At 33.9% G+C, this 22260-nt stretch overlaps 1 protein-coding gene across 9 annotated transcripts in view; it reads left to right on the top strand.

Annotated features, from left to right (window-relative positions):
• The window catches only part of LOC134842475 (sodium/potassium/calcium exchanger 2-like), an 82086-nt gene that overhangs the window by 47346 nt on the left and 12480 nt on the right, over positions 1 to 22260 (top strand). For 6 of the 9 annotated variants that reach the window (XM_063858832.1, XM_063858829.1, XM_063858831.1 and 3 more), the window contains 5 exons: positions 7538 to 7771; positions 12570 to 12630; positions 12984 to 13001; positions 21179 to 21259; positions 21790 to 21801. In XM_063858832.1, the coding sequence (XP_063714902.1) occupies positions 7538 to 7771; positions 12570 to 12630; positions 12984 to 13001; positions 21179 to 21259; positions 21790 to 21801 (406 nt within the window). The remainder of the gene's footprint in view (positions 1 to 7537; positions 7772 to 12569; positions 12631 to 12983; positions 13002 to 21178; positions 21260 to 21789; positions 21802 to 22260) is intronic. The other 3 variants (XM_063858835.1, XM_063858836.1, XM_063858837.1) reach the window with 3 other exon arrangements.

The following is a 22260-nucleotide window of genomic DNA, read 5'->3' on the forward strand; positions in this document are numbered from 1 at the left end:
CGCAGATTAACTGGGACGTTTTATAAACACAACTGTGCTGCTTTCTTGTGTAAACCCTCTGAAATTTGAAATACTTGTCAAGCAACTAATGGATTCTGTGTTGGTTATAATGCTCTGTTAATATGCCCGGCGTCAAAATTAAAGGTCGACTCACTACATAGTCAAAAATACGTTGGCATTTTCTAAATACTCTGAAGTCGAGACTTACATTTGTTTTTTTTTCACTCCATTACACTTTATAAAAGTCATTTTTCTGGCCAATAAACTACAGTGCTGATTTAAATTAACCGGACAAAACGCTTCAAACTTGAAATTTAAAACGCGTTTTTCTCAAAATGGGTTGAGTTTAGGTGAAAATTTATGAAGACAATACTTGCTTAAAGTTTTAGCAGAATTAATATGGTATAATTTGAGTTGCGAAATTCGGGCCCAAAGTTTTACCCCAAAAATTGGTCATTTTGGTTTTTCTTAGTTAATCAAAAATTACGCCAAAAATACCCAGTCGATCACAGACATAATTATATCAAAGTGAGCCCCTTACGTATTTCAACAAATTTTAAGAAGGGTATATTCTCTAAAACATTGTATGAGTTAATTTATTTTTGTTTGATAGACAAAAAAGGTCATTTTTACTATATAAAATACCAACTTTTTATTTAAAAACAATTTTTAAACAATATGCAATTTTTTTGGAGAAAATACCCTTCTTAAAGTTTGTTGAGCTACGTAAGGGTCTCACTTTGATATAATTATGTCTGTGATCGACTGGGTGTTTTTGGCTTAATTTTTGATTAACTATGAAAAACCATAATGATCCATTTTTGGGTTAAAACTTTGGTCCCGAATATCGCAACACAAATTACACATTAATTCTGCTAAAATTTTAAGCAATTTTTGTCATCATAAGTTTTCACCTAAACTCAACCCAATTTGAGAAAAATGCGTTTTAAATTTCAAGTTTAACGCGTTTTTGTCCGGTTAATTTAAATCAGCACTGTACTATCAAATAAAAGAATCAGGTTGTGGAGAGTACCCAATTTTGCTTGGAAAAAAACTAATCGGAGTTTAAAGATCCGCGTTACTTCGTGGTGGAAGTAAACAGTTAGTAGCCTGCCGAGAAAAGGGCGGGATCAGGGGCAGGGGAGGGGCGACTGCCTTACCTCCTCCTAAATTACGCTTGCCAATTTTTTCCAAATGGTCTTCCTTTGGTATAATTTTCCAAGAACCAGTTTTGTCTGGCCAACATCAAAATTTTTCTGAAGGCGCCTTGAGCAGCAATATAATCAAATTTAAAAGGGAGCAATATAATTAAATTTATTTTTTTTTCAAACATTTCAGCTCGGCAAATCAAATTGGTCGACCTAAAAAAATGGTCAACAAAGATTATTTTGAACCCCCCCCCCTACAAAAAAATTCTGCGCACGCCACTGATCACAGTTGAATTGCTGAAACTATACACAATTTGGCTAAATACGCAATTTTCAGCCCTCTGAATTTTATCAAAAATATTGCAGCTTAGTTTTTTTTTTTAGAACTCAAGTATTCAAAATTTTTAGCGAGGTTAAAAAAATTCTGGCAAAAACTACTATTTTGATTGCCAAATTTGATCTGAATGGTTGCACCGCCTGAAGCACAAATATTTTGTCACTTTCTTCAGCGATGAGCCGAAAGTTTATGTCCTTAAAATTTTAACGCTTCTTTTCTCAAATTTGCCAACTTTTTCTCAAGTCGGTTAAAATTCAGGTTGAAATACAATGCAATTAAATCCTGTCGAAATATGATTTTACCGCGTTTTTATGAGTCTTCTACCTTAATCTAGATCTCATAACAGCTCGGGTTGACCTCCATACACTGAAAATGCTTATCATACAATTCCATACAACAAAAATCATTATCATACAATTCCATACATCAAGTGTATGGAGAAAATGCTTGTCATACAATTTTCATACATTTTCGAAAAACAATAGAAAAAAAAACCATTTCTGCGGCTTTTTGAGAAAAACTGAACAGACTGGTGACAAAAAAAAACTGATGTTAAATTTTTTTTGAAAAAAATGCTTGCCATACAATTTCCATTTACGACACAAAAACTTTGAAAACTTCCCCATAAATTTTTTTTGTTATTTTTCAATTGCAAATCGAATTTTGTGCGCAAACAGACGTTTCCGAAAAAAAATTTTTTGCATGCAAAATTTAAATTTTTGTGTGCATAACGTGTTCCTACGATAATATTGGCTTTTTTCTTTTCACTTAAACTTTTTTTTTCAAAAACGCTGAAAATTCCTATTTCTTTTGTATGGCGTGTTTGTATGTATGCCTTGATCAATGTCTGTTAATTTGAAAATTCACAAATTTAAAATAATCATCATAGAAAAATTTTGCCAAAAATTAAAAGTTTGTTACTTTTGTTATATCATTTGTGAAAGACAGCTCGAAGACAATTCAGGTCGTTTTCTATGCATTGTAAATGCTAGACCGTCCAAACTTTGGTGCTTTGTGTATCCAAGGTCTTTGCCACTTGTGTTCGGTTGCAAACACAACCGAAAATTTGTCAGAAAATAAATTTACGAACAAAAAACAACTTTTTGGTTTATGGAAAAAATACGTATCATACAATTTCCATTTATGGGAAAATGCTTATCATAGAGTTTCCATACAATTTTTTGTACGTATGGAGTTGTATGAAATTGTATGAAAAGAAGTTTCCCATTTATGAGAATTGTATGATAAGGGATTTTAAGTCTACCCGGGAGAATGAACAACAGCGCAAAAGCTAAGCAGATGGTCAAGTCTCATTTCTACCAACGTTCTTTTGTACCAAAAAGAACAATTGGTCCCATTTGTACCAAATTTGTTCAGCTTGATTTCTGATTGATCGAATTATGATAGGACGAGTTAATTAGTTAGTTCACTGTTATTCAAACAGCAGAAAAAAAACAGCAGAATAGTGACCGCCGCAGTTGCGTCAACATGTTGCTAGCTTGCCAATAGACGGTCGGAATCTGTACAAAAATTAGAGCCGATTATCGCCGCGAAGTGGAGACCCCAACGGTAACCTTTAATTAAAAACCTTAAAAAGTCGGCTTAGTAGTCTTTGTTCAAATGAATTTCTTTGGAACTAACGCAATTGATTTTTGCTTTGGTTCAAATGGGACTGATTTTTCTTTATGGTACTTGTGAATAACCAACCAGCAGATAAACAGCCGTTTGTCAACTGAATTAATAAAAATCAAAAATAACACGAGATTGTTTTTGTTCGTTCACCGCCAAAACATTGGCAAATTCATTTCAGTTTTTTTTTTGAATTTTAAAAACATTCAAATCTTTTTGATCTGAGCGGGTGTTTCAGTGTTGTTTGCCCATTAAATTAGGCATAAGTAGTACAAGTCACAAAAACAGGCAAATTGTAAGAAATCGGCGCATTTTTAAGCGTTCTTGATTTCTATCAAAAAAAATTACCAAATACAAAAGCGTGCGCTAACTTTTTGGTTTTTTTTGCGAGGTTAGGTTTTATTATATATCACTTATTCATGAAATCTCTTTCTCTAGGTTAACGGACAATAGTTTCATATTTGGATGAATGGTAAGTTCGAAAAGAAAAAATTGTGATGAGCCGATGAATACTTAAGACTCCGATATAGGTCGCGATTTTTTTTTCAGAAACTTTGATAAAAGTTAATTTTTAAAGGACAAACAGGAGTGTTTGTTTCAAAGTAAAAATTATTTGAATTGCTGCTTACGCGTTTATAGCACAAAAATACGCGTTAATAGCATGAAATTGCCACTAACGCGCTTAAGGCTCGTTCCACCCATCCTAATCTAGTAAGGCAAATTTTAAAGCCCCATAACCTCACGAAAATTTGAGGCCCAGACATTAACTTTTTTTAGATGGTATAAAAATTCCCGTCAGAAAAGACTTGTCAAAAGCCAAATATTGTCCGAGAAAAACAACTGAGCACAAATCTTCCATCCTTTTTCAATAATGAAAACATTTGAGGCCCACTTTCAGCAAAGGAGCGAACCAACAAATTAATTGTTCCATTTTTTCCGAGGACGGCTGATGTGTCCTTGGTAACGAATTTTGATATGCATTTTCATTTGATTTTCTGGAAAATGTTAAGCCTTCATCAAGCAGTTCTGCGGAAGACTGGTAGGCCTTCGGGTACTAAATACGTTAAGACATGCTGATGCCTTGGTTTATTTTCAACGCTCTTGTTAAAACTCGATGAACATAGTGAAGACTTTCATACATATCGTGATGACTTTTCCTTCCTTTTTTTTCAGGAAAACTCGCAACATTATTCACGCTATGTTTCAATTTGTGGCGGCTTAACTTTTAAGTTCATCTTTAAGTTCTGTTGTTCATTTTTTGTTAAAAGGTAGGTCAACTACACTGTGGAACAACAAAAATGTAAGGTCACTAAAATGTGATTGACTTCTAGTTTCAAAAGGGGTTTTTTAATTTCAGATTGACCAGCGGAATTAAAATTTCACATTTTGATCCAATTTCTTTGAACTGAGTTAATTTTTTCAAAAAATGTCAATCATAAAACGTTGTTTGAAGCTCAAAGAGGTTTAAGACAAAGGTGTTTTTACTTTGAAGTTCAAAATATGAATTTCTTTTTCAAAAAAAAGTCAACATTTTTTCTGTTAGCTTGCGTTCATCGACTTATTTTAATTGTCTGTTATATAAGTTTTTTGTTTCTTAGGCATTTTAATTTTTCTCCAATCGATTTCTAGCTACTAAACTTCTTCACTTGAGTTTCTTATCTTCTGTGGGGAAGCAAAAAATAAAATTCAACTTCAAGTTTAGCTTGATAAGAATTAAAATTGAACTTTGTTAGAGAAAATTTTCTAATTAACAGGCAGTCAGAAATTACAGATATTGAACTAAAACTAGTTTTCAGGTTGTTCTGTTTTTTGAAGAATAAGACGGAATATTTCTACTGTTTTTTGAAGAATAAGACGGAATATTTCTACTTAAATTGCGCTGTATTTTCATCGAAAACCTGGATGTTTAACCAACACTTTTTGTAGGATTTTTGTACTATCTGAACAACATCGATGCCCTGAACTCAAAATTTGATCAATTTTTACCTGCTTTTTGGTAAAATTCTGGGTTTTAAAATGTAGAATTCACCCCAATAAATTGATTCATCCCTGATTGACCAAAAATGCTATTCATACACTTTTCATACAATTCCATAAGTACAGAAAGTTGCATGAAACGTCTATGATTAGTGATTTTTCATATATGCCTTAAGATTCTAGTTTTCCTTAAGCCAAAAAAATTATTTATTTGAAAATTCGTAACCGAACACAAGTGACAAAAACCATGGTTTACCCAAAACTAGAATCACCAAAGGTTTGACCATCATGAATCACCAAAGGTTTGACCATCGGCATTGGAAACGACTTGAATTGTATAAGACTTTTCTTACTCAGATGATATACTGAAAGTCTTACTCAGCATCCTACTTTTAAATGTTGACAAAAATTTCCAAAGAGGATTATTTTGAGAATTTGAATTTGAAAATTTTCAGACATTGATCAAGGCAGGCCAAAACATGCCACACAAGAGACATAGGAGTTTTGAGAGTTTTTCAAGAAAGTTATTTAGAGAAACGGAAAAAAATCTAATTTTTGTGTCTCCAGGACTACGTTATGCATAAAAATAATTAAATTTTGGATACGAAAAAATGTTTTGGTAAAAAATTAGTTTCAGTACAAAACCATGGTTTACTGAAACTGACGGAATATTTCTACTTAAATTGCGCTGTATTTTCATCGAAAACCTGGATGTTTAACCAACACTTTTTGTAGGATTTTTTGTACTATCTGAACAACATCGATGCCCTGAACTCAACAGCCCTTTTTTTTGCTGTTGAAAAAAAAAACAAACAACGTTTTTGGGAAAATTTCAAAATTTTTTCAAATTTTTTTGTTGTGGACATCAAAACACGCTAGTCATACGAATTATGTAAATGGAAATTGTATGATCAATTTTTTTCGACGCAAATTTTTTTTTATTCACTGACGTTTATGCCAAAAAAAGAAAAAAAGTTCTTTGCAAGTTCGATGACACCATTTTAGCAAAATGTATGAAATTTGTATGAGTAGTATTTTTTCATAAACTTATTTTATGGAATTGTGTGAGTAGCATTTTCGGTCTACGGTGGTCAACCTGGGAAATTAATTAACAAACTTGATGCCTTAGTTTTCCCATTTTTTTCGTGTAATTGCGTTTTGATTAAATTACATTTTTTCCATGTTGCTCGTGAAAGTGCGTGGAAGTTGGAAAAAACTAAAGCTAAATTACATTGGCAAACTTCAATTTAAATCCGTTTGAAAAAATTAAACACCAAAAAGTTTTCACCGACACGTTACAAATGAAATGGTCGGATCGCTCATTGTTTGTTTTCACTCATTGTTTTGCAAGAGAGAAAATTTTCAGCTGAAGTTTTTTTTGCGTATCAAAGCAAAGTCCATTTTTTTTTATTTTGCCCGTAAAATTGGGCAAATCTGTAAATTTTCAATCACTGTCAAAATTTATTGATTGATTGATGACTTGGCTTGTTTTGCTTGAATAATCGCATCCCCCTTTTTCAGCTGGAGATAATCTCTCGACATCCTTTTTTGGGCTTTTCTATCTCTAAATAAAAACCAAGATAATTCAATGTTTTTGTTCCAATAATTACTTTTGATTTTTCCTTGAGAATTCATCCGGAGGAAATTTTTTTTTGGTTATCAAAATGAGTTTCGGGTCAAGTTTCAATGCTTTTATCCTTTTTTTAAAATTCTGTTGAATGCTCGAAAAATTCCAAATGGCTTGACCAGCGAACACTTATTGCAATAATGTTGAACTTGAACCACCTTTTGAAATCTAATTCCCATTTTGAGGTGAATATCATCGTCTGTGGTTTGTTTTAATTTACTTTTTGGTCTGATGTGAATAATACAATGAATGACGTCAGTTGGTTGCTTTAATTGTTTTTGTGGGCGAAAAAGCAGCAAAAGGAAATAAATTTGCCCTTTATCTTATGACTTGTGATCCAATAAAATTGGAGCCAACTTCACCTCCAAAAATAGCTTGTTTATGGAGAAAAAGTTAACGCAAAATATTCTCAAACAAAATAATAGATGTTCCATTCACAAAAAGTTGTCCGAAAAAAACCGCAAATCACATACGTTATGAGAATCCAAATTGCGATCGATGAAAAATTTTGTTTCAGATCCTAGAAAACAACAAACCCTGAGTTATTTGAAATACTCAAAAAAAAAACACTAAAAAAACTCAAAATACTCAAAAAAAGTAATCTGACAGTGAGTAATTTTTTTGAGTATTTTGAGTTTTTTGAGTGTTTTTTTTTAATTTTTCAACTAGCTCAGGGTTTGTTGTTTTCTGGGATCTGAAACAGAGTTTTTCATCAATCGCAATTTGGATTCTCATAACGCAATTTGGATTCTCGACGTATGTGATTTGCGGTTTTTTCGGCTAAGTGGTGTTGTTAGGTTAATTGAGTCGATGTTTCAGCTGAGTCTAACGTGGTGGCCTCTGTGCAGAGACACGTTCTTCTACTCAGTTGGCCTAATGATGATCATCGGCAGCTTCTTCGACTCCAAGATCCAAATTTGGGAGCCGGTCATTCTCTTCTGCTGGTACCTAGCCTATTGCACCTTTATGGCGTTCAACGAGAAGATTGAACTGTTCGTCAAGGAGAACTTGAACTGTGAGGCATGCAGCAAAATGTGCAGCGGCGACTCAGATGTAAGTTTTTTTTACAAACACACGTGGACATATTTTTTCAGTCAGTGTCATTAAATTCACATAAATATTGTTGCCATTTTTATCGGTGACCTTGAGCTTCTTTGCCAGTGACCTTGAGCTTCTTTGCCGGTGACCTTGAGCTTCTTTGCCGGTGACCTTGAGCTTCTTTGCCGGTGACCTTGAGCTTCTTTGCCGGTGACCTTGAGCTTCTTTGCTGGTGACCTTGAGCTTCTTTGCCGGTGACCTTGAGCTTCTTTGCCGGTGACCTTGAGCTTCTTTGCCGGTGACCTTGAGCTTCTTTGCCGGTGACCTTGAGCTTCTTTGCCGGTGACCTTGAGCTTCTTTGCTGGTGTCCTTGAGCTTCTTTGCTGGTGTCCTTGAGCTTCTTTGCTGGTGTCCTTGAGCTCCTCTATCGGTGGCCTTGAGCTTCTTTGCCGGTGGCCTTGAGCTTCTTTGCCGGTGACCTTGAGCTTCTTTGCCGGTGACCTTGAGCTTCTTTGCTGGTGTCCTTGAGCTTCTTTGCTGGTGTCCTTGAGCTTCTTTGCTGGTGTCCTTGAGCTCCTCTATCGGTGGCCTTGAGCTTCTTTGCCGGTGGCCTTGAGCTTCTTTGCCGGTGACCTTGAGCTTCTTTGCCGTTGACCTTGAGCTTCTTTGCCGTTGACCTTGAGCTTCTTTGCCAGTTACCTTAGACTCTTTTATCAGTGACCATGAGCTCCTTTATCAGTGACCATGAGCTCCTTTATCAGTGACCATGAGCTCCTTTATCAGTGACCATGAGCTCCTTTATCAGTGACCATGAGCTCCTTTATCAGTGACCATGAGCTCCTTTATCAGTGACCTTGAGCTCCTTTATCAGTGACCTTGAGCTCTTTTTTATGACCTTGAACTCCTTTTATGGTGACCTTGAGCTCTTTTATTGGTGACCTTGAGCTCCTGTATTGGTGACCTTGAGCTCCTGTATTGATGACTTTTATTAGTTCCAAAGCGGGGGCTTTTTGATTAGTAAGGTTTTAATTGTTCGTTATAAAAGATGAATTTATTTTGCAAATTGGCCTCGGGTAGAAGATCAGTCGAAAAAAGTAACGCCCAAAAATGTATATGCTCAGTGTAGCTTTCATTAGACCAATTTTGATTTTAAAAAGACAGTTTTAGGCAGATTATTTGTGTATCATCTGGAATATATTTATGTTCAAGCTCAAATCTTTGTAGGTATTACCTGCGATCAATTTTCGTAAATTTGACTATTCGTTAAAAATGCCCAAGTTTAGCCAACTCGGAATAATAAAAGTGAGCAATGAGTTCCTTTATTTTATTCATTTTTATCGAGCGCAGCGGCCAAATAGATTTGAGACGAGCAAATATATCCTAATATTTGAGTTTTACAGAGAATAACTTTTCAATTGGTTTAAGAAGAAGAAAAAAAGAAGAAGTATTTAACTGAAAGAATTCAAAAGACCAAAAAAATTGAATGCTCAGTAAAAATTTCATGTCCGATTAATGAAATTCATAAGATTGTGACTTTAAATTCTAATAAACACTCTTTAAATTAGGAGAATAAACCTTCAAAAATAACACCTAAGCCTTTTATGGAGTTCTCCGGAATACTTTTAATTTTACATTTTCTGGAAAAAGTCAGGAATTTTCCAACGGTAAAAGTTCTAAACTGTAGATTTTGTAGAAGACTTTAGGAGCTCTAACAATCTTTTTCCGCCAACTTTAGTTCACCAGAACAGCGCAGGTTACTGTGATACGATCATCATGATTTTGTTTCAATTAGATTTCGCTAGCCAAAAATGAATTAACAAGCGCATCAGTAATGGGTAAATGAAAAAGCTATTTTTTAATTTTCTAGCTGTATTACTTCTCGGGAAGGGAGATTCTTCATTCCCGAAGCATCGAATGCGCGAAAACTTTGTCAACCTTTCGAGAAAAAATAGGCGCTAGGTTCAGGCAGTTCTGAACAGCTTCAGAAGGACGTTGATCGGTTGAGAAATTCAAAAGGCGTTGATTGGTTGAGAATGATTGGCTGAGAAGAGCTAGGCACAAAAAGGGCGTTGTTGAAATTGATTCAAAGGGCGTCGATTTTTGGATCGTAGATTAATGCATTGAAATTCAAACTTTCCATTTTTGTAACATTTAATTTTTTGTTCATCCAAACTTTTGATTATGAAATATTAAATTTCCATGCTTTTGAATCAATTGGAGAATAACTATTCCAGTTGTGATCTCTTCTCTAGACAAAAATTGGTAATCACCAGCGGCGGATTTAAGGAGGCGACGGGGCGGGCGCCTCCCCTCCTCAGGGATTCGACCCCCTGCCGACCCGAAGGGTCCCCCTTTGTACTGTTTTGAAATATCCAGTTTTTGGTGACGGACCCTAAAATTTTTTAAAGGCCTCTATGGCGCCAAAATCTACTAATTTTGATGTAGGAGTGCGCGCCGAAAATACGCAATTTTTTGGTCAAAATTTTTCAAAAAAGGCCTCAAAATGCTTTTTTTAGCCTTTTTTTCGAAATTTTTTTTTCGAAAATCATTTTGGTTGACCTAAAATAAGGTCGGTGATATGTTACAATAGGTGGTAATTTTGAGTATAGTGCATGTATTAAAAACCAGAACTATAATGCATAATATAGTCCTTTCGTTTTCAATCAATTGTACTACTCTTAAAATTGTTTTTGTAAATACATTACTCTGCCAAATGAAATGCTATTCAAAAATGAAAATTTCGCACTGCTTTTGCCAAAAAATTTGGCTTTTGAAACGAACTATAAAGAATGTGCAAAGTATAACAAAAAGCAATCCAGCTATTGAAATTGAGCCTACCACCTATTATAATATACCACCAAGAGCCCCACCCCCCTCGAGAAAATCTTAGATCCGCCCCTGGTAATCAATGAAAGTTTTTCACACAATTTTTCAGATTTTATTGTAAATATCGCTAATTTTTTTCATATTTTCATATGCATCTGAAATTTACCTCAATGCACAAAAAAAAGCTTTTTTATCTCTATTTTTAAATACACAATGTGAGATACTACCCGCACTCAGTAAACAGAGAAAATTATCGATTATATTAAAGTTATAATTGTACTTTGAGCAAAATTATAATTAATTATAAGCGCCAATTTTAGATGTTTAAATGCTTTATAATCCATTATAATGATAACATTTTTGGTGAATTTTTAATATATTATAATCAATTATAATTGTTTATAATTTTTCCGAAAATCTCTTATATCTATTATAATAGATTATAATCCCTTTTTCTATCAAAATATTATCTCACAAAAAAAATCAATTATAATGGATTATAATTCAGCTATTCTGCTTGAAAATACAGTAGAAATCATATTTAAGGTAAGTTTAAGCTATAAGCAGGGGCGGATTTAGGACTTTCTCGGGGGAGGGGCGGATTTTCAAAAAGTTTTGTCGACCTTTTATTTAGATTGACCAAATTGATTTTGTGAGCACTCCTCACTCACTATAAAGACCCCATTTTGATCAAACTTTCTGCACCGCAGGCAAAATTATGAAAAAACAGGCCAAAAAAGGCGTTTTTACACAATTTTTGGAAATTTTTGATCTAAAATTGCGTTTTTTGGTGCACTACTCCCCTCAATATTAGTGTATATTGGCGCCAAAGGCGCCTTTAGAAAGTTATCAGGCTCCGTCACCAAAAATGGATATCTCAAGATAGTTCAAAGGGGGAAACCTCAGCCCCCACCCCTAAAACCGCCCCTGGCTATAAGTACAAAACTACAGTTTCTTTTAGCTCGGTAACCAACTGAAAAGCACACAAAACAAAACAAAAATAAAACAAAATGAAGCGATGACACAATTGTTGAATAATAATGGATTATAATTCATTATAATGGATTATAATGCAATGATATTTGAAAAAAAAACTAAAAAAGAATTGATTATAATGTTACATTATAATTCATTTTTAATCGATTATAATCAATTTTTTTTTTGAAATTTATGGAGACTGACATTGAAAATCTATTATAATCTATTATTTTCTCTTTTTACTGAGTGCGGGTACGCAATGCATGTTCCTTGTAACTATGCGCAAACTTAAATTAGAACTCAAAGCCAATTTCTTAAACCTTAAAACAGCTTCTTGAAACGTCTGCTGAATTTATTGTCTCAAATTTTGAGGAAGGGATGAAAATGCCGCTTTTGGGATTTTGACCAAAAAAAATATGTTTTTTTTTCAGCGTGCACTCTTCTTTCAAATTAAGTATGTACGGGCGCCCAAAACACCTTCAGAAAAAATTTAGTTCTTCCGAAACACCTTCCGAATTTATTCCTTATTAAATGTTGGGCAAGAAGATGTTAACTTGAGGTCTAGGTAGGGGGGAGTATGTTAACTTGATCCCATCCTTCGTCTGAATCCGCCCCACAAGCGTCCTAAGAAGTATTAGTTTTGAAAACCTTTTCAGAGGAAGTGCGCAAGATCAATCTTTTATGTAAGGTATTTACAATCATCGTAGTTCAGGAGTAAACGCGTAACTAAATAGTGAAAGTGAAAACAAAAAAAAAACAGATTTGAACTAAACAATAAAGCTGTAACAAAACATGCTGCTTATAGATTTTGATATTTCCTATGCGTAATCAACTCAAACATTCAGATACCAGCGATTACCGGGTGCTGATCAAAAAATCAAAAAGTTTCCATTTTCATATTATACGAGCGGCAAACAGTTGAATTTTACCACGCGAAATCAATTTATACGATTTAAAATTTTAAAATATTTTTTAATCATTTAAACTGAAGTTTTTGTTTCTCGTTTAGGACGGAATGGACATGAAGGCCATTCAGCAAGAGGCAGGACTCCGTGACCAGAAAGGAAGACGTGAGTTTGTTGACCTCTTATGACCTTTTCTCCACATAGGTTAAGTGGGTTCAAATCATGTCTGCTTTGTGGTTTGACTCATCTCATGAACTCAATTAAAACAAATATCTTTTTTCATCGCGCACATGTATTTATCACTGAAGCACAAATCGCACTTTCGGCTCAAAAGCACAAATAGTTATTTCATAACTAGCCACGAAACGCAAGGTTAAAACTGATTCAGCACAAATATTTTAATCAAAGTTTGTCTAGTTTTTTGTAGCATAGAATTTTTGCTTCAAATCATTTAGTTTTGCTTAAAATTACCTGTTTTTTGGCAGACGTTGGATGTTGACTAATCGATGTTATTTCAGTGCGAGCATCATACAGAGGTACTATCCTAAATATGCAACTTGCATAAATTTGCCTTAAACCATTCTTCACTTTTATGTTCTCTTCTGGCCTCAAGTAAGTTCCCGCCCGCTCTGAACTTAATTTGAACTTATTTGAACTTTGAACTTATTTGAAGTGAAATGGCAATTGGCGTCTTCAGCTTGGTTTTGTCAGAGTGTTTCGCTATCATAACTACTTAACTGGCAATTTGATTGTTCATCGCGCTTCAATGTTTCTCAATTTCAAACATTTTTTCTCCTTTCTCACTTATTCAGCTAGGGTCTCGTTTTTAGTTAACGCTTTAATATCTCGTTTTGTCCAGTTTGCAGGTTCCTAAGGCTTTACGAGTATGTCAGAACTTTCAACAGAAATGCTAACCAGCTAGAAGATCGTTTTCATCAAAGTATCTTAGGTTTCAAGGGTTTGTTCCAAAAATAACAGAAATAAGTAGTGTCTTGATCGATTGCTGTCATCATTCTCATCATCATCTGATAATCAAATTTCAGTTTTACCTTAATTGAACGTTTACAATCAATTTATTCATGCAATTATTTTCTTTAATTCCATGTAAAAATTGTGTGAAGTAAACAGATTCATACCTTTCCAAGAATTAGACAATCGAGCATTTAACTTGAATATTTATGCTGATTTTTTAACAATCTGAAAATCCGCCCCACTGCTGTCTTAATACAAGGTAGTCTGTGAACATCATTTTTACCGCATTTTGTGCAAATCAGTAGTGTGCCGAGGGGGGGGGGGGGCGCACACTACTGAGTGCAACATCCATTTTTCGTTGAACAACCTCAAATTTTTTCTAAAGGCGTCTTCGGCGCCAATGTGACTAATTTTGAAAGGAGAGAGACCCCCCCCCCTATAAAAATTCTGCGCACGTCACTGGTGAAAATATATCATTTTGTTTGTGTTTTCTATGGATTGGCGCCCATATAACTTCAATTTCTAGTTCTTAAGCTTTTTCAAACATTCCAAGTTAACAGCTGCCTTTTTCCAATGAGCATTTTTAACCTAAATTGATTTCTTAGGCGGACTGGAACTTGTCGAAATAAGCTATTGTAGGTAAAGGTTTTTGTTCCCTTGATATCAGTGTTTTTTATCAACAGCCCATTTCTGTATCCTGATTTGTTCGTTAATTAAACCTAAAATGCCTAGAACAAACTTACTCCAACATATACAGTGTGACAATTGAACTCAAATGCTGTAAAACTTTGTTTTTCTGGAGTCTAGGACAAACCGTACCGACAAAAAATGGATTGCAACCAATTTTGTACAGCTAATGCAGCAGAGATCTAAAAAATCATTTTAATTGATTTGAAAATAGATTTAGTTTGATACTTAAAGTATCTTAAGAATCAGTTTCAGTAATCGATTTCAAATCAATTTGTTTCCTTTTTTGTTAACTCTTTTGAGTTCTTTTTCCAACGTAATTGAGCAACAAGAAATCGATGAAAATTTATGTAAATAGGTTTATAACGACTTTTTGTATAATCATTTTATAAAATTGCATTCAGATTTTCTAAACTATCAAACAGTAGAGAAATAGTGGAAATTAAAATTTAACGTATGCTTTTTAAGTGTTTTTTCGTTTTGATGTTTGGTCAGAAAATAAATTATGGAGATAACTAATATCTAAACTTTCTGCACCAAAAATGAAATTTTCTAATTAGGTTTTCAAAATCATATGTTATTTGCGCTAAGCAAAATTAATCCTAGTCTCAACAAAACTGAGTCTAGTACGTTGATAATGAAAATGACTTTTGAAAAGTTTTTACATAGTTTTTCTTCTCATTACCGCGGGAACCCTTAGCTTTGCACTTTTAAGGTTATGATTTAAACGCAATAGTTTGCAGTAAAAACTCTCCTCGAGTAACTTGCTCTCTGTAGTTCTAATAGAGATTTTCTTGAGTAGAAAATGCTCATGATTTGAAACAAAAAATTGGTAAATTAAATTTTGTGGAGATTTGAATGTTTTTCATTACCTTTCAAAAATCACTTAAATTGATTTTAATCCGTATTTTGCGCAATAAAATTGTTTTTTTTTTCATAATGTAATAATCATCTAATCCATACTAAATCTATTCACGTTATTGAATGAGCGATCATTCATCGATTTCTATACAGTATATTATCTGTTTAAACATCTATATAAATCGATTTCAATCTCACGTTTTTCAGTGAGGGAACAGGGAGACTGACTGGACTTCCAACCAAAGGGACTTCAGGTCAAAAACTGAACTTAACGAGAAAAATGCTGAAATGTCAACTGTATATCATTCGTAAACATTAACTGAAGTCTCGAAATTTGAGAAAAAGCCAATAATTGGCCATTGAAGAATATGAAACTCAGAAGTTTTTCAAACAGTTTCCAAACTAATATTCTTTGAGAGCTTCTGAGAAGATTTTGATTTTGAAGTCTCTAATTGTACGGTTTGGCTTCAAGTCTCGTCTGCCTGATGTCCGGTACCCGTTTCTGAGTTTTCGGATTGGCAAAGCATTTCAACCAATCCATTTTTACTTTTGAGTATTTGATGCCCGCTGATTTTGACGGGGGCGCAGCAATAAACATTTGAGCGTAAACATTTCTACAAAACAGCTACTTTGGCTTACAATCGGCACAAGCAAATGATACTAACGTGAAATCAAGTTCTATTTACTTTGGGTTTCATGCACTAAACGACCCCCTTTCTGTCTTCCTATTTTTAATAATTTCCATGATTACTTCCTATTTTTATGTGTAGTGAGAACAAAAAAATCATTTTTTGAATTTTCGATTTATGAAACAAAAAATCGAAAAAGTGATATATATTGTACAAACTGTTTTTATTTTGTCCGCGTGCTGATGATATAATGAACGCCGATTCATGTTGGTAAATCTTGTGAAATTATTCAGTCTCAGTTTGTAATATTTTTGGCTGCATAATTATTGAAAACTTTTTTTTTGTTCAGATAATACCTATCGGTGTTTAAAACTTGATTTTTAAGAAGCTAGGGAAATAAGGATTTTTTAAAAAAAATTTCAAATATCGTTTGTTTTTTCTAAATAATTTAAAAAAATAGCTGCCACGAAAAAAATGTTTTACTGGTTTTGAGCCATCTAAAAACCATACCAGCATTACGGGGCTGAACTGTGTATTTTGGAAAATGTAAGCGAAATACGCAATAAGGACGCTCCCTTTGTTCTTCTTTGTTCTTTCATTTCTTTTGATCTTTCTGTATATCATTCGTCTCTGGAATCCAGGAACATACAGACACGAAATTGTGCGCCTATCCAGTGCACAGTTTGGCCTCGTAATGAGCGTTTAAAGTTTTTCTCACAGGATTACAAATGGATTTTTTTTACCTTGTGATAAGAAAGGGTGAGACAACCAGATACTGAATTTTTTCCAGGGCTAAATAGTGGCTTTCTCCAAATCTACTTTTTTGTCAATTAGTAGGCAGCTTGTATACTTTTCTAATGAGTTTATATTTGAAGTGGTTTTTATTTAAAATTGCTGTAAATTTTTTTAAGATAAAGTTTAGAAAAAAGTTAATGTAGTTTTTTTTGAGATTCGTTGAACAAAATTCAGTTTCTTATATTGGTCGTGTTTTTTCCCGTTTTTTTGGGAACAGTCTTGGAGCTTGTTCAGGCTCAAATTTGAGTTTTTGCGGATTGTCGTTCGATTTTTGCGGATTGTCTTTCGATATTTTATACTTTTTGATGTAACAAAAAAAGCAAATTAATATAAAGACATGTAAAAAAGGAGGTAAATTTCTATCAAGCAGCAAAACGTAAAGTCACGAAAAACGCGATCGAATTCTAGTTTCGAAATAGAATTTTAGTTTTCAGATTTCCCAGGAAAACAAAAAATTTACTTATTGATTCCGTTTTTTTTCCCATTGGGTTAATTTTATCAGAACGGTCAATCACACATTGTTCTAGAAGTTTGAGGCTATCTGTTTGTTTCTTTAAGTTCGATATTTGACATTTTTTTTACGAAAAAAAAAAACAAGTCCGTTTTTTTCTGTTTACTTGTGTTCATTGACTCTTTTTCATCTGCCTGTTGGCTATGTTTTATATTTCCATTTTTTCCATAGAGACGCAATTGAAATTACGAAAGTTCGGACGCTATTTTAACAAATTAGAAGCTAAGTGTAAAGTTTTTATAAGCTAAGTGTAGTTGGTACATTCAATCTTATATTCACCTGATTTTTTTTCGAAACAAAATTGAAGCGCAAAAAAGTCAAAAATGGCTCAAAACAGATATTGATGGCTAGCAGCGTAAAGTTTCGGTTGGTTTCTAACTTGTGACCTTGAGTTCGAAATATTATTTAAAAACCAAACAATCAAGAACTCAAATGATTTTAGATTTTTCAGTCGCTTTGCGTTTGTAAAGAATGTTTGTTTTGCAACTGATGATGACTCATTAACCTGTCTTGTTTTGCTATTTTTTTTAAATTGTTAAGGTAATTTTAGTTAAGTTCCAAAAAATTTACTTGAAAATTAAAAAACACCGATTGCTGTGCAATTATCATAAAGCATTATTTAGTAAAGTGAAAATTGACGAAATTAAAAAAACAGTAAAAATACAAAAAAAAAATTTTTTTCACCCACTATTTTGCTGAATTTGTCGCTTAAGTATCGAATAACGTAGTGAAGACAATTATATAGGTCGTTGTTTTTTGTTAAGTGTAATGACCGTAGTGAAGAATTCTACATAAATCTTGCTGTTTTTTATATTTTTATTTTTTCAGGAAAAGCCTTGAAATATTGATGCACTTAAGTATAAATGCACTTTTTGAGTTCAATTGAAATTCATCTACTGAAAATGACGTTTCGAAAGTGGAATTTAATTTTTAGATTTCCAGCGGAATAAAAACATTACCTGTTGATACAGCTTTCTCAAGTTGGGTTAGTATTATCAAAAAAGCGCCAATCATAAATCGTTCTAGAAACTCAAAGAGCTTAGAGGGCATATCTCTTTTTCTTTGTTTGAAATTCGAAAGTTGAATTTTTTTAAACAAAGTCAGTGTTTTTTATGTTTACTTGCATTCATTGCTCTTTTCCAATCTTCTATTTTCTATGTTTTTTTTCGAAGACTTAAATCTAGAACTTTGATTACGCCAAGTCTGCTATTCTGCGGTTTGATTTTTGATTTTTTTAGGATCAGATCAAAATTATTTGATGAGAGGAAGGCAAATTACGCTCTTTATTTAAAAAAAAGCGGAAACGGCGCCAAAAAAACTTACATGAAATTTTGGTTCGGAAGGTGTATTTTAACTTTTTAGATTTTCAGAGAAATAAAAAAATTAACGAGTTTTTGCTGATGGGGTTAGTGCTATGAAAATAGTGTTAACGAGAATGTTTTTTCGAGTTTTAGAGGCGCATAATGTAAATTGACTTTCGTGAGATGACTTTCGGTTTTACTAGTAATCAATGGCGCTTTTCTAACTGTTTGATGGCTATTTTATTTCTTCGTAAAGGCTTACTGAATTAGGTGAAAAACTGCAAGAATGAAAATTATTAAATTAGAAGTATAGTAAAGTTGAAATTACACTTGGAAGTAGAATTACGAGTAGAATTACTAAAGAGTAGGAATTGTAAAGAGAAGAGTTACGTCTAACAACATGTCTTGCTCGATATACTTGCTTGCTTTACTCGCTCAAGCTTAGACTAAAACGCAAAATTTTCAAACGGGTTTGTCTCGAAATTGAGAAAAACATTAATTTTTTAATCTCGTTCGACTTTAATTAGATGACTGAAAGATCTTTGATATGATGGATCTCTCGACCCATTCTGATGATTAATTATATTACCTGATTTTGCGTGGAAAACAAGAAAAACTAAAACACCCGAAAAAAAGTTCTGATCCACTTTCAGTTGCAGGACCAATATTTGGTTTGAATTAGTTTCTTTTCTTTTTTTCTTGCAGTTCATTCCGCGAGACTGTTTTGAAACAAGTACACCTTGCGTGTGGCAATTTTTTGATGAACTCTCAGAATGAAAACTTTAGTGATATGAAGATAAATCAAATAATTTTAATTTGTCAATAAAATGTAAGGTAAAATTCAATCTCTATTTTACTAACTGCTTGAAGGGTTTTTGACTTTTTCTTAAAGATTCAGAAATTCTAACAAAACTTCTAGCGGTAATTTTGGAACCATCAAGATGTGCACCATACAATCAAGCAAAAATTGGAGTTTTATTTTGTTGTTAATGCTAACAAGGGCAATATATAACGTTTTCTCGAAAGAACTTTTCGAAGACTTTGTCGTCTCATGCTCGTTTTTCAACTAACCAACCAACCCCTACGCAACCCCCTCCTCCTCTATACCAAAGTGGTAATACATGTTGCTATGTCTGGAATGTTCTCAAGCTACATCTAGTCTAGCGGTGTGACGTCATCAGATGATTTTTCTGTGGCTTTGCTGTTTTCTATTGGTATTGGGACTCCTTTCATGTTTGATGTCTTAGACGCTTTATCTTTGACCCGTTTATACTAATTTTTTTATCAGGGTGACCAAATGCGTCTTAAATTTTTACATACTCTGCTCTACTTAATTGTTAGAACCGCCTCCCCCCCCCCCCCACCACTCTCCGCAACACAAATCGAATGGATCCCACCGGAATTTTCATACCATAAAGTTTACACCCGGATTTTTAGAAAAATATGCCATTTTTATGAGCTCCAAATCAAAAAACTGTTTTTTCTACGCAAAACAATTGTCGCCTAGATCAAAACAACAAAAATTTTATGCCAATTTTAAAATTCAAAGACATTTTTGGCTTGATTTTACCTTCAGAATTGATTTTACCTTGATTTTACCTTTAGAAGCACCCAGGTAGTTTTCGACTCCCGCGAATTACGTACTGCAGAGTAAGGTTATTAAAGAACCACTATGTATGTTCGAGTTCCTTTTTTCGTTAGACCCGTCCAAGTTCCCACTTTTTAACCTTGGACCTTTTTCTGTGGGTGAAAGAGATGTCATTCATTTTACCGCAGCCAGTCCCACCTTGAGCAACCAAAAACTTCAAAACAAAATCCACTTTTTTCCATTTTCTTAGTTCTTTTACAAAAATTGTTAACCAATTTGCCTATATTACGATGACTGGCTAATATGCCTAAATTATATTTTTAAGTTAGATCACTCCAAGCAGAAAACACTACACTAATTTGGAAAAAACTTCTAAACCGTAGTGTTCTAAAGACTATGGTCGGAACATTCTGTGCTATTTGCACAGTAACCGGCTATCCATATTCTACTTGGTCATGGTCATCCTGATTATATTCAATGTTTTAAAAGGCTTCGTTTATAATCAATGATTCGTTTGACTAAAATAACAATAACACTTAGCTTATTATGTGTACTTATATTTCATATGCTATTCTCTTCTCTGATCAGGGCTTGGTTTGTTGGTTTAATATCTGCTCATCTCTTTAAAAAGTGTTTTTATTTTTGTTTTGACTATTTATCAGCGAAATGTAAACAAAATAAATGCTCAGACGTGCTCAACTGAAAAAAAAATGAAAAAAAATCAACCGGAAACTGGTTGATGTGCAATTAGAATCGAAGTTTCGACCACAATTTAACCTAACTTATTGGCGTCAAAAAGTTTACTTCAATTTGAAAGAATATTTTTGAAATTAATTTATTTTATTTTTTTCTTTTAGTTCTTGAAACCCATCGGGAGAGCTTGCGTAGCTTATAGATCGTATTTTAAAAAAATCGAAACAGTTTTCATGAATCACGTCTGAGCAATTAATTGGTGTATTTTTGGTAATTAACGCCCAACCAGGCTACTATACCAACAAGTTACGAAGTCTACAAGCCGAGTTGAACAATAATTGCTATTACGTCAAACTTATAACGCTCCTATGTCTGGAAAATGAAAAAAAAAACAGAATAGTATGGGCTTGTTGACCTTTCCTTTCGGCTTCTTGTGCTTTTTGCTTGCTGGTATATCTTTGTATGTTAAATTCAAGGCTTTTTTCCCATTATAGCCCCCCCCCCCAATCTAGCAACCATCAAGTATATCAACACCAGATTAGACTTTTTTGTTTTATCGAGGGCTATGATTTGCTACGGGGTTGTAATAGAAAAGAGCCGAATGTAATTGCGTGTAAATGCACATTTGTGCTGTGAGGCGAGAGAATGTTGTGATAAGTGTTGATTGTGTTTTCAGGGAAGACCATCTGTATATCAACTGCCTTGGCCATTCCCGTGGGCATCGCAGGTGCCGCCGCCGGAGTGGGAGAGAAAAATCGTGAGTCTTCAAACTGTATGTGTCATAACCCCTCTCCCCCCCCCCCCCCCCTCCTCACCGACTAACCCCAATCAAACCCCTAAATTAGTTTGAAAAAAGAGTAAATATCACTAGTATTCAGCTAAAGACCTTTTTTGATACACTGTCTATTTAGGAAAAATACAAAGTTTTCTTATAGTTGAATTACTATTTAGTTTCAAAATGGAGAAAACGTAAATTTCAATGATATGTTTCTGTTCATTCTTCACTGTCTGTTAATGTTTCTGATTTTGATTCTCAATGAAGCCTTGCTGATATTGAGTGTCTATTTTGCAAGATCTTGTAGGTTTTTTAGTAAGAACTAACCCTATGTTGAAGCTAAAATGTTCTCGAATCTTGAAAAATTCGTGGGATCTTTTTAACTAAACCCTGGCATCTTACAAGATGGACATTTTTAATTAATCCAGGAGGTAAAATGTTCATAAAACCTTCTTTCCTTATATTCGCAATAAGTATTGAAACTGAAAGTTTAAAATTTTGAACTGTTTAAGGCAACCTGTACGGTATGTTGGAATTAATTATCGATTGACTTTACTGAGATGTAATGCATACTATTCATGTCTGACTGGGTATACTGCTTCTTCTCTCGAATGGCTCATAGCAATGCATACATTTCAATTATAAATATCCCCCCCCCTCCCTCCTCGCGCTTACACATCACCCATGAATCAAAAGTGAGTCTTTCTTCTCCCCTTCCGAATCATATGGATGGACTACCACTTAGCTGACCTTTTTATTATATTACCAACCAAAAATACACTATCCCAGAGATAATAGCAGTCGTGTGTTTTGTTTATTTACAACAAGCGTAAATACGACCCCCCACACCCCCCCCCCCCCCCCACACCATCCATATTTTCCTTAGCCTTAGCCCCACCTTCTCTCATCCTTTCCCGGAGACACACCACCCTCTGATTTTAGAAGTAGAACAGTTAAGCACATTTTCTACGCAGGGCTGGTTT

Source organism: Symsagittifera roscoffensis, chromosome 3, assembly GCF_963678635.1.
Source record: "Symsagittifera roscoffensis chromosome 3, txSymRosc1.1, whole genome shotgun sequence".
Lineage (NCBI taxonomy): Eukaryota > Metazoa > Xenacoelomorpha > Acoela > Convolutidae > Symsagittifera > Symsagittifera roscoffensis.